This window comes from Pelodiscus sinensis, chromosome 1 (genome assembly GCF_052426305.1).
Source record: "Pelodiscus sinensis isolate ZL-2025 chromosome 1, ASM5242630v1, whole genome shotgun sequence".
Lineage (NCBI taxonomy): Eukaryota > Metazoa > Chordata > Testudines > Trionychidae > Pelodiscus > Pelodiscus sinensis.
The window spans coordinates 101,589,499-101,602,210 of record NC_143052.1 but is presented as its reverse complement, the minus strand read 5'-3'; the positions used below and the strand labels follow the sequence as shown (position 1 = coordinate 101,602,210).

Genomic DNA, 12,712 nt, shown 5'->3' with positions numbered 1-12,712 from the left:
CGGCTTTGCTCCTTTGCCCCGGAGCAAAGCCGCAGAGGCGGGGGACCCCGCCGCCTGTGCGGCTTTGCTCCGGGGCAAAGGAGCAAAGCCGCACGGGCAGCGGGATCCCTCCGCCTGTGCGGCTTTGCTCGGGTCTCCCTGCTGTGCTGGGGGGGGGACTCCCTCAGCACAGCAGGGAGACAGGAGCAAAGCCGCAGAGGCGGCGGGACCTCTGTGCCTCCGCGGCTTTGTTTGGGTCTCCCTGGTCTTCTGGGGGGGGAGGGGGCGCAGCTAGTGCCCCCCTCCTCCTCCAGCAGACCAGGCTTTTGTTGCGGGACGCCTGGGGTAGAGCAGCTGGGGTGCTGCCAGGTTGGTCCTGCAGGGACCTACCCGGCAGTGCTCCAGCTGTTCTGTCCCAGGAGTCCAGATTCAGCCGCTGTTGAAACTGATCAGCGTCTGATTCCAGGAAGCCGGGGGCAGAGCAACTCTGCCTTGGGCTTCCTGTAGTCAGCCCCTGATCAGTTTCAGCAGCAGCTGAATCTGGAGCCAGTTCCGACTTACATACAAATTCAACTTAAGAACAAACCTACAGTCTCTATCTTGTATGTAACCCGGGGACTGCCTGTACTAGTTTGGACTGCTGCACCTCCCCCTCAGCTCTTACATCACACACTAACTTACATCTCATAGTGAGATATTTGAAGTGACCTGGCCACTCTAGTCTCTTACAGATAGTGAGGGAAAACCACTACCAGAACATTTTATTAGCAGTTATAGCAGAAAAGCCAAGGAGTGGCTGAGTATAATGAATACAAGCTTATCCCTCCTAAAACCAGTCCCTCAAATATAAAATGAAGGCATATTAGTGGATAGCACAGGAAATCTTGGCTCACATATGTCATACCTTTTTGTGAGTAAATTTACTCAGTTTGCCAGCACCTTCAATCTGGCATCTTTCATAATCACTATACTGTACAGGTGATGTTTGGGATTTAGCTGGAACTAGTGGAGATGGCTGTGTTGTCTGAGTCCTTTTCTCTGGGCTGGTTCAGGTCAGGATCTCTCTCAGGAAATGGGGGGGAGGATGCCAATATGCTGACTTTCATCTTAGTACCCAATTTCCCTTCCTACAGTCTCTTTAAGAACCCCAAAAGGAAGTGATGGACATAATAGCTCATCTCATTTTTTCCCCTCCATCAATTAGGCCTAATTCCCAACACACTAGTTTTAGTTAATTGGTTTCTGGTCCTCTACTTCTCTTGTTTACTAGCTAACATTTAAACACCATCCTTAAGTTGTATCAGTCAACATTTTTGTTCGTACAAAAGCAGCATGTCTCACTTTTGCTCCTTTTCCCATTAACAACTGTTGTTACAGTTACTGTGATATTCCTTAACCTTTCCCTTCCCTCCCACAACTCAAGTCACAGTTAGGACAGATCTGCAGGCTCAATTTTTACAGCTAGTTTCTAGGCACTACTGTAAATAAATAACAACAGATAATCACTCTACTGATTCTTTTTCCAGGAGTTAGCGGTTCCCAGCGTCCATGACGGAGGAGCTCTTGTGGCTTTTGTCTCTGGTGTTGTGTACATTACACTCCAGTCCATCATTTCTTTCAAGTCATGTCCACAATGGAACAGTCACAGTACATGTTACATAAGGATGGCCATTGCTGTGGTGTCATGCATGGCTGTCATTCCCAGTATCCTTTTTGTGTATCACAGTGTTGTATCTTTACATGTGAATGTCCTTCCACTCATGGTAAACCACTTCAAAAGCAGGATAAAGACTAGACTACTGCTCAATGTTGCACATGGATCACTATGTTCAGCAAGCTGGCATTAGAAGCAGCATGAATGATAGTTACCAGCTCTTTGCAGAAGCTATATGTCAATTGTGCATTTAAGTCTAATGCCTCTGTTTCCTACTTTTCTTTATAGTTGGAGGGCAGAGAAGAAAGCAAAGGGGGTTCTTATACTAAGCGTCAGCTCATCAATGTAAATGCAGGTTGAACTTCTCTACTCTGACACCCTCAGGACCTGACTGGTGTCAAACCAGAGCATTTACCAAACCACAAGAGGTCAATATTCTCTAGCAGCATTACTAACATTGCCACTGCTTACTGGGCTCTTAGAAGACATTTAGAGATAAATTAGAGCTAGGTAACAGCACAGAACACTGAAAGCCAGGACTGGTGGCTGTAAACCAACTTTTATGGGGCCATGGGAAATTTGGCCACGCCCATGATGAGCAGACATCCAGCTAACTAAATCATGCCGGACCCCAATGTTGCTGGACCAGACTGCTGGACTAGAGAGGTTCAGCCTGCATAACATACAGCCTAGCACTCGTGTCCAAGAGTTAGCCACCAACACACTATATACAGGTCAAACTACCTTATAAGAAACAAAGAAGGCAGATGGGAGCCCACCCACATTGGGCCCTCTGACTGAAAAGGCAAGCAGTCATCCTTCTAGCCTGTACTATCTCGGCCTGGATAAATGATCTTTGGAGTGCTAGGTAGAGGAACTGAATAGTGAAACGCGTACATGCCCATTAGGTATCTGTCAGGCTTTTTTCTTTTAGATCATCATAACACCTAAGCCACTAAAGGCAAAGGGTCAGATTCTATTCTTTGAGAAGATGACTGCATGTGTGTGTGAGAAGAATCAGTCTGAGGCCTCTGTGTCATAAGGGGGTGACTCATCCATAGCACATCCTGCTGGCCCAGCACTTTCCAACTCAATTTCCTCTCACTAAGTTCCCAAAAGTAATCAACAGTCTCTCTCTGTCCACTCATTCCTCTCCCCTACATGGAATCTGTCTTTGTTAACAAAACAATCCTCAACCTTAAGTCCCAACATAAAGGACTCCCAGCTCTTTTTTAGCTAGAATCCTTCCACAGATCTCTGCCTTCCTTGTCCAACTCTCTGACTCAAAGAAGTCAGTTACACACCTCCCTCTGCTACTATCAAGGTCCTCCCTTGCTTTCTCAGGGTCTTACTCCCAGGCTGCATCACTGGAGTCATCAACTTCTACTAGATCAGGGCCAGGCAAAATCCGGCCCACAGGCTGAATTGGCCCACTAAGTTGTTGGATCCAGCACATGGGGCACAGTGGGAGCCTCAGTCAGGCTCCCTGCCTGCCTGCCTGCCCCACCCCCACACACCTCCCAGAAAAGTCAGCTGCAGGGCTCTTTTTGTCTGTGAACAGCTGTGAGCCTGGGGTGGCTGCTCCTCTCCCCCAGCACAATCTGGGAGATTTTGTCTCCACTCCTAGCACAATTTGCAGCTTCTTTTGGCCAATGGGAGCTGCTGTTTGAAGAACAGGCAGCATTCTAAGTATCCCTCCCTCCTCTTCTCAGTCTCGCAGCTGAGAAGTCTGTTCACATGTGAGTCTGTTCACAGACACACATGGCCCCACAGCCAGCTGCTCTGAGTGACCTGCCAGGGAATGGAAGACAAGGAACCTGGTGGGCTGATGATGAGGAGTCACCCAGATAAGCATCTCCCGGCCAGAGCCTGCTTCTGGCACTCCAACATTCCCTCCCCCTTAACTTCTGCCCCCCCAACCCCACAATATCCAAACACTCTGCCCCGCCCTCTTGCACCCATCTCTCCTCTCAGGCCCTGCACCCCAATCCCTTGCCTGAGGTCACAACCCAAACCCTCGCCCCAGATCACAACCCCCTCCTTCACACCCACACGCTCCCAGATTCTACACCCCCTCCTGCACACCAATTCTTACTACAGGCACCCTTCTGCACTCAACCTTCATCCCAAACCCCGCACCTCCTCCATTAATATGGTGGAAGAATGCGGCCCTCAACCACTTACCAAATTCTTGGAGTAGCCCATCCCCCATCAAAAATGATTGCCTACCTCTGTGCTAGACCTTACTTCAGAGACTCCCACCAGAACCAAACTTATTCCCTGTGGTTCCCTTTCTCCAAACCGAGTTCTCTGATCTTTATGAAGTCCACATATCTCAGGCTGTTACCTGCACCCAGTCAATGCTGTCTTTGCTGATTATCATATAGTTAATTAGCAGACAAGGATGTGATCAGACAGGGCTGGCTAGCCTCGGGCTTCTGGCCCTTAAACTGGCAGGCCACCCTACCATTAGAGTATGTGCAGCAATCAAAGTTATACAAGTGTTTCCAAAGGCAGACTTTGACAGAAGAAGCTCATATTCACAGCTTCTCCTGCTTGCAGTAGTGAAAATGGTTAGTTCAACACCTGACTACACTAGTTGTCAAATCTGCTTCTTAAATTCACAGCTTCTCTCACTCATAGTGGTGAATGTTCATAATGCAACTCATGACTGACCCACATCACTATGCTGGGTAATACCAAGTTATATTTACACATTTGTCGTCTGGCTTCAACCTGTTTCTTTCAGCTGTTTTATATTTTAAATAATGTTGCCTATGTGAAAAGGGAAGAAATACAAGTTTGCAAATCTGTTAAGAAATCCTGCTCTGGGAAAAGTGAGGTTTATTATGTAATGCTGCTGGGCCATGTAATATGGAAACAAAAAAATCAACCATAGATGACAATATTCACTTATTTCATAATCTGTAAAATTGCTGACTGTCTTGTGATTCTGCTGGGCTTGTGACAGCTGCAATGCTAGTGAGAAAAGGAACTCTGCTGTGAATCTCCTGTAGAAAAAAAACAGAACATTTTTCTTGTATGTAAAATATACAGTTTATACTGATAAAACAAGTTACATTTGTCAGAAAACAGTTATGCTCACTTGTGTGCTAACTGCTCTATAGGTGCATTCAGCCTAGTTGACAGGAAAAATGTTATGTAAACTTGTTACTATGGGCTGCCAGATCTGAGTCTCAGAACAAATCACTTCTGTTGATCATTGTTTTAACCCTTCTGGTGTAGATTAGTGAACTGGACACTACCCAGTTGCTCTGGTGGTTGCTCCATGGTATTATTAACTCAGCATATAAGAAATCCAATGACAGATGAACCAGATTGAAACTGTTAAACTTCAGTCTTGAAAATATTTTTGAGGGATTTTTTTTGTATTATAGTGCGGTTTCCACCCTCATCATGTGAATAGATTTTCTCTTGCCACATATAGCTCAAGAAACCAAAAGTTGACCAAAGCTTGGTCACGAGGATCCTATTCCATGGTTTCATTTTGACATCAACCTTCATACTAGAAGGCTCTGGTGGTCATTCTCTGCTGGGAGACTTGATAAACTACCTTCTTGGAGGCTAACCACACTGCACTCTACAGCTCAGAGGCCTGCCTCATTGCCCATTGAAGTTCATGAGAATGATTCTGTTGACTTAGTGGGCTTCAGATTGGATTGTAAATAGGAAGCAGTATTCATACAAATTATTATAAATCTAAGCCACACAGCCAAGGTCTACTCTTGGGGTCTTCTGTCCATAAGAATGCCTCATCTCACCCTCCCTCTTTTGTAATCTTATTTAGTCAGTGTCTTTCGTGCTGACCAGTTTAAGACCTTTGTGCAAGTACACTATGTTTGCTTGACTTTTTAATAGTCTGTTTTTATATTGCAGTGTAAATGCTCGTTTGGTATTTTCAGGCTTAGAGAATAGGGACATGGGATGCATTATAAATAGACATTTTTATTATTATTCATTAAACGATGTGTATGGTTTTCCTTTACATTACTTTTCCCAGTGATTGTATGTGCATCATTAATTTCGATAAAAATTGACTGGATTCCAGGTGAAAAGGTAAAACCTTCCTAGGTAACCAATGTAATCCTACAGCCTATAGCTTGGGTATGTGATACTATATATTTTTAGGCACATGTAAGGACAAGATCACAAGGAATTTAAATAGTGCATGACCATAAGCAAGCTATCAAGCTATTTAGGGGGAAAACAGCTAACAGCTGAGATTCTTAAAATGAGTGATGGGTAAACCTCAAAAAGACTAGACTTTCATTTTAAGTAAGTGCTCAAAGTTCCAGACAATTTGATTATGCAAAATTGAGTGAGGAATCTTGTGATTAATCCTCTCTATAGAAGTGAGTTGTTTCAGCATTTTTACTTCCTTATGCAACCCCGTCCTCATACAATGAAATGAAAAACAAATCAGTCTGTTCTTCAATCTGAGATCATGGTTTGCATTATGGATGACTATTTAGCTCTGGTCTTTATTTTACTGGGCTTTTTCGGCATTCTTAATTAAAATCCTTGCCCCGGATTAAGTTCAGATCTAAAGCCTGTTAGAGTTCATAGCAGTCTTGCCACTAACTTCAATGCTCTGTGGATTAGGATCTTAGAGCATTTGTGGTGATGACTGGGAAAAAAGTTGGATCTGTGGACAGGCTATGCCACAGGAGGGAGTACTTTCTCTACAAATGAAGTAAAATAATACAGTGCCTGCATCTTGTTTCTGAAGTTTGCCAAGCTTACCCTTATTAACACGCTTAGATAAAACAGTGAAAAAGCACCTGAGATGATGAATCTTCATATGTGCGATACTTTTAATAATGTCAAGCTCCTGTGTTTATTGTGTTATGGAATGGTGTCCTTTTATTGAAGTAGATGGCATATTTTGCTTCCAGAAAATCCCCTTTAATTCTATATGTGTTTCATTATAAGAGAGTGTATTAAAGCTTTCCTACAAAACACCTTAGGGACAGGCACATTGCTAAAGTGTCATGCATTTGCTTGAGGCCTAACTCTGTTGTTTTCCTTGGCTTTGAATGAAGGTGTTGAATTTGAGCCACTGGCTCCCTCATATTTAACATTTAGTAGGAATGATTATGGCTAAAATGAATTATTTTTATATCCTTCTGAGATTTTTCTCTAGTTTTTTCACTTTGTGTAGTACTTATTATTTAATGGTAGAGGATACAGAGCCTGTAGTGTATTTATTAATTTGTGAAAGCTTAAACCTGTATTAGCTTTCAGGAACCAAAGCATGGATCAGACCTTCTGAGGCCAGGTCTACACTAAAGGGAAAGGTCAAATTAAGATATGCAACTCCAGATATGTTAATTACGTAGCTAGAGTAGATGTACTTTGATTCAAGTTTCCCTGCTGTTCCCACAGCAGGAGGCTGATAGGAGCAAACTTTCCCGTTAGCTTCCCTTACTCCACACAGAAACAGGAATACCAACCGCCGAGGGTGGCATCCTCTTAGTTCGATTTAGTGGGTCTTTACTAGACTCACTAAATCGAACTCCGGAAGGATCGATCTTCCCCAGAGTGAAGACATGGACCAAGCGTCAGTGTGGATCAGATCTTTGAAATATAGGTGTTAGGGAAGTGGGAAGGAAAGGAGAAACATTTCTTCTGTGCTAATTTTTAAATTTTGTTTTTAAATAAAAAAAGATATTGATCAAATTGGAAATGGCGCGAGACACACACATATATATAACATTCACTTTTCTTTTGTGCAATAACAAGTGTTCTGGAAACCTTTAATTTATTGCACAATTTATACACTTAATACTATCAAGGACATGTGTTTATTATTACTGGTTATGTGTTGCTTATGAAGTCACTAGTTTTGTTATGCTTTTTACTGTTGCATAATGGTACAAGTTACGTATATAGGGAATACATATAATATTGGATATGTTTTCCTTCCTCCACTCCTACAGTGCTTTTTAAAGGAGTTAATCCTGCATGTTTCTTTGGGTACGTTTACACAGCAGTGTTATTTCAGAATAACTGACATTATACTGAAATAACATAGTCCGCATTTACTCTACAAGCAGTTATTTTGAGATAATGTCAAAATAATGTCAAGCTGGAGGACTTCTTACTCAGACTCCTGTAACCCTCATTTTACGAGGAGTAAGAAGTCGGAAGAAGAGTGCTCTTCTTCAGACTTCCTGCTGTTTAGACAGCACCAAAAGCCGAAATAAGCTATTTTGACTTAGGCTACGCAATTGACGTAGCTGAAGTTGTGTAGCTTATTTTGGCTTTAGCCCTGCTGTGTAAACGTGCCCTTAGAGCCCTCAATTTGTGCTGAAGTTGACTGGTGTTGTGGGCTTTCAGCACCCTACAGAAAGCACTCAGCACCCTAGTAATACATATCTGGGAATAAAAACCTTTGAGCATTGAATGCAGGAATTGACATCCTCAGAGATTTCAAACAGAAGTGGTTACACATGCCATAAGCAGACTACTAAGAGTAGAAGGGATGTTTCAGCCAAACAGCTGTTATTTATTTATGCATACATTCCACACATTTCCAAGGTGCACATCACACTAAATGTTTTTCTCTACTTAAACCTTAAGGGCAATTCCAAAAATTTAAGCAATCCCAGCCATTTATGTGTTTTATATTCCCTACCTGTACATTGATGAGAATTTCTATTTTTGTTTGATTTGCCATTTCTGTTTACCATTCCATGTTTTAGAGTTTCATATGGAAGTATGTTTTGTTTCTCATTTCCATCAGGATTATACTTATCATTTGGTGAGTGCAATCTGTGAATGGACAGTGGCCTTTGGTTTTATCTTCTTCTTCTTAACCTTCATTAGAGATTTTCAGGTTGGTATTTATAAGTCAGCATTATAGAGTGACAGGTACTATGGAAAATAATAATATTTAATCTAAGATAGAAAGGTCAAAAGGTATCCACATACAGATTTTGTAACACCACACACAGTTTATTTCTGGTCTTTCACCAGGAACCTTTTTACTTTAATTTTTGAATAATTCAAAATCAAATGTACAGGCAGTCCCCGGGTTATGTACAAGATAGGGACTGTAGGTTTGTTCTTAAGTTGAATTTGTATGTAAGTCGGAACTGGTACATATTGTAGGGGAAACTCTAGCCAAACATTTCTCCAGAGCTCAGTTTTATTCTCCCACACCTCACTTCCCTCAGTCCTTTATTCTCAAGCTGAGGTGTCTGCTGAGAAAAGCCGCTCCACGTCTCCCTGGTCTGCTGGGGGGAAGCAGCTAGTGCGGGGTTGCCTCACCCCGTTTGTAAGTAGGGATCCGATGTAAGTCGGATCCATGTAACCCGGGGACTGCCTGTAGTATTAAAATGCCTGAATCCAAGCTATCCAGGTAAATGGATAACTTTACTCATGTGCCTATCTTTTTGCAGGATCAGAAAGTGAAATAAATCCTTTTGAATTGGGTTTTGTTGGGTTTTCTTTTAATATTATTTATGTTTTAAAGAGTTTAATGTAAAAATTCACTTCTTTCAATCAGACTCTCCCTGCTCATTTTTTAAAAAAAGTTATGCACTTTGATTTATGCTGCCCAATAAGTTGTGAGAAGATGCAGCTGTCATTCATTTTTCCTTTTTAACAACATTTTTAAAAATATTGAAGTGAAAATCTTCTAGTGTGGCTAGGTTGCACTTGACAGAATTGAGCTGATTGTTTAGTATTGAGCCTCTTGAATATTTATTGCCATTCCACCAACTGTATTTCTGATCTCTGAGAACAGCATATGTGCATAATGCTTTCCTAGACAGCACTGTACTTGCTCCTTTCTTCCATCAGGAAGACTATCATGTCAAGGACAGACTCTCTCACAATGCAGTAGCCAAATAAGCACAGGGATTGGTAAACGCAAAGCATTCCAGCATTAAAAATGTAACCAAACATACTTTACAAAATAAATTAAAGGATACACATGGCTTTAAGATAATAAAACAGGAAATGCAAATCTCTTTTCCTAATCTATATCCTACAACAGAATATGAACACACATTAAAAATATTAAATTTAGACACTTGGGCTATGTCTAGACTGCAAGCCTCTTTCGAAAAAGAGCGTCTAGACTGCAAGCAGTACTTTTGAAAAAGCAAGTCACTTTTTCGAAAGAAAGCAGCGAGTGAGTCTGGATGCTCTCTTTCTAAAAAGCCCTGTTGGCATTCAAGAACGCCTTTTTTCGAAAGTAATAGAAATGTAGCCGTGTTAGTGTGGTGTAGCTGAAGTAAAATGCAGGACTATGTAGCACCTTAAAGACTAACAAGATGGTTTATTAGATGATGAGCTTTTGTGGGCCAGACCCACTTCCTCAGATCCAATAGTGGAAGAAAATAGTCACAACCATATATACCAAAGGATACAATTTAAAAAAATGAACACATATGAAAAGGACAATTGAAAGACTTTTTCTTCCACTATTGGATCTGAGGAAGTGGGTCTGGCCCACGAAAGCTCATCATCTAATAAACCATCTTGTTAGTCTTTAAGGTGCTACATAGTCCTGCATTTTTTTTCGAAAGAGCACTTTCAAAAAAAGGCGTTCTTCCTCGTGAAATGAGGTTTACTGTCATCAAAAGAAAAGCCGCGTTCTTTCGATTTAATTTCGAAAGAATGCGGCTGCAGTCTAGACGCAGGTAAAGTTTTGTCGAAAAAAACCCTGAATCTGGACACAGCCTCAGAGAACGGGTATGCCTTACAGCACTGCACACAGTTTACACACTGCAGTTTCAGACTTCAACCTCTGACATTAACCAGCACAAACAGAAAACCAATCAACCTGCATATTACAATTTAAACACTGAACTCTAAACAAAACTCATTTCCCATCCATATTTCCAAATGCTGTCATCACTTTTCATCTTTTGCTAAAACATCCCAACACTGTTTCTGTGGTCCCTAGTATTGTGCTTAATAAAACTAATTAATTATGTTACAGTAATCTTATTTTATCTTTCCTATAGGGAGTTACCTTAAGGATATTAACAGAAATACAAGACGTCTTCTGACAATAGGAAAATTATATTTTAATCAATGAACATTGTAGGAATTTTTTTTTTATTAAAGAAACTGTTGCAGCGAAACAAGAGATTTCAATGCTGATACACCACGAAACCACTGCATCAAACCGCAGTCTGCATAATCCTATTTCTGGACACCTTTTTAATATTAACAATATTTGTAAATTTACTTTTTCCTTGAATGGGCTCTCTCTAGTCTGCATTCCTGCATATTTTGTAATTTATATTACTGTTTGATAATTATAGGAAAAAGGCACCAAAAGGAGACCTTCAAAGTATAAAACAGAGGCTCCACAACTTTCCACTTTTGAACACATGCTGGTTTTTCCATTACTAACAGTCTGACTAATGGCGATAGTCTTCAACTGAAAAGGAAAACACAGTTTGCACATTATTTGCAGTGTCAAGAAAGTGAACAAAATTAAATCTGTTCAGTTTTAATTAAAATATTATATGGGGCTTTTCTTCCATCTTTTGAATATTTTTTAAAATCAAGGTTTATGCCCTTTTAAGTTGCAAGACACTAGGTTGGAGGAAGACAATGTTGCGAGCAGACATGGGTATCTTTGTTCCAAGACATACAGTTTTATAGTTACTAGATTTCAGCACTTATACTGTCAAGGTAATGAGTACATTATAAATATCCTAAATGGACATTTAGACTGTTAACATTTTTTCAAGCAGTATTTTCTCATCAGTTTCTAGTGTTTTTTTAGGAACTTGCCCATTTCTTCCTGCCTGCAGAAGGCTAATAGCTCCTTTTAATGTTGGCTACTAAGTAGCTTAATCTGAAGACTGTAATGGGAAGGAAAGGGATAATAAAATATTGCTTTTCAGAAACAGAGGGAAACTGGATGATCTGACATCTTAATGCTGCTTGATAAACTTGGGGCAAAGGCCTTCTGATATACTTTTTAACTGAGGACAATAGGAGAAGCCTACCTTCGAGTTATAAAAAAAAAAAAAACTAAAGTGGGAGGGAGAGCTGCTTATAGTTATATGAAAGAACTGAACGTTACTGGAGGGCATCAAAGATTGGGATAAGATGTGGGATATGCTGCTAAATTTTTTTCCACTATAAATGTTTTTATAATTTGTTTCTAAAAGAAACTGTTACTGCATTTGAAGAGTCTGAGTTGGAAGTTTGTTATAGTAACAGAGGAGTCTGCCATATTAGAACTAACCAGGACCTAGCATTTGCCAGTATCTGTAGGCAGAAATGTTCTACATGGACTATAGAGAAAAGACAAAATGTCATTGGATTCATACAACGTCCACTGGGCTATCAGCCTAGTTCAGCAAAACCACTCAACTATCAGTGAGCTAACAGTCTAGTTCAGCAAATATGTTAACTTCCATGGCATAGCACAATCATTTGCAGAAATAGGGATGTGTGTCATTAGGGATTAATTTTATATTAAATATCATGTATACAATCAGTGAAGTATTGTGTCAAAGACTTGCCAATTGCTAATGCATCTTTTGATATATATTAAACTTCAAGCCAAATTCAACTGAGTCTCCTTTTCTTTTATTAATAGCTTGAAAAAAACTCTACAAAGTTGCCTTTTAAGATTCCCCACAGCCAGAGTAGTGTTACTTTTTTCTGCTTGACAGCACTGCTGGATTTGCTATCTGTAGGGATCTGTTTTAAAGATGTTAAGGAATAGTCGATTATAAGGGGGATCCTTCAAAGGGGCAGCAGCACCACACAGCTGAGCCTGGGCTCAGCAGTGCGGGCCTGCTCCTTTGAAACATGGAGGAGGTGTTCAAAGGGCAACACTGCTCAGCTGATCCTCAGTGGCTCAGCTGTGCGGCACTGCCCCTTTGAAACATCGAGGCGGCATTTCAGAGTGGCGCTGTGAATCCCGGGGTCAGCTGGGGACTCCCCAGTTGACCCTGGGTTCCGGGAAAATGCCATGCAGAACCCGGGGTCAGCTGCGGAGTCCCTAGCTGATCCCGGGTTCCGCTGAAATGCTGTTGGGAGCCTGGGATCAGCTGGGGAGTCCCCTGCTGACACCGG

General features: G+C 41.3%; 1 protein-coding gene across 9 annotated transcripts in view; it reads left to right on the top strand.

Annotated features, from left to right (window-relative positions):
- DRAM1 (DNA damage regulated autophagy modulator 1) overlaps nucleotides 1–12,712 on the top strand; it is an 86,785-nt gene that overhangs the window by 54,418 nt on the left and 19,655 nt on the right. For 2 of the 9 annotated variants that reach the window (XM_089781820.1, XM_006138036.5), the window contains exons 4-7: nucleotides 1,506–1,683; nucleotides 5,655–5,710; nucleotides 8,400–8,492; nucleotides 10,633–12,203. In XM_089781820.1, the coding sequence (XP_089637946.1) occupies nucleotides 1,506–1,683; nucleotides 5,655–5,710; nucleotides 8,400–8,492; nucleotides 10,633–10,677 (372 nt within the window). In that variant the 3' untranslated portion in view covers nucleotides 10,678–12,203. Of the gene's footprint in view, nucleotides 1–1,505; nucleotides 1,684–5,654; nucleotides 5,726–8,399; nucleotides 8,493–10,632; nucleotides 12,204–12,712 lie in introns of those variants that run through there. The other 7 variants (XR_016350613.1, XM_089781821.1, XM_089781822.1 and 4 more) reach the window with 7 other exon arrangements.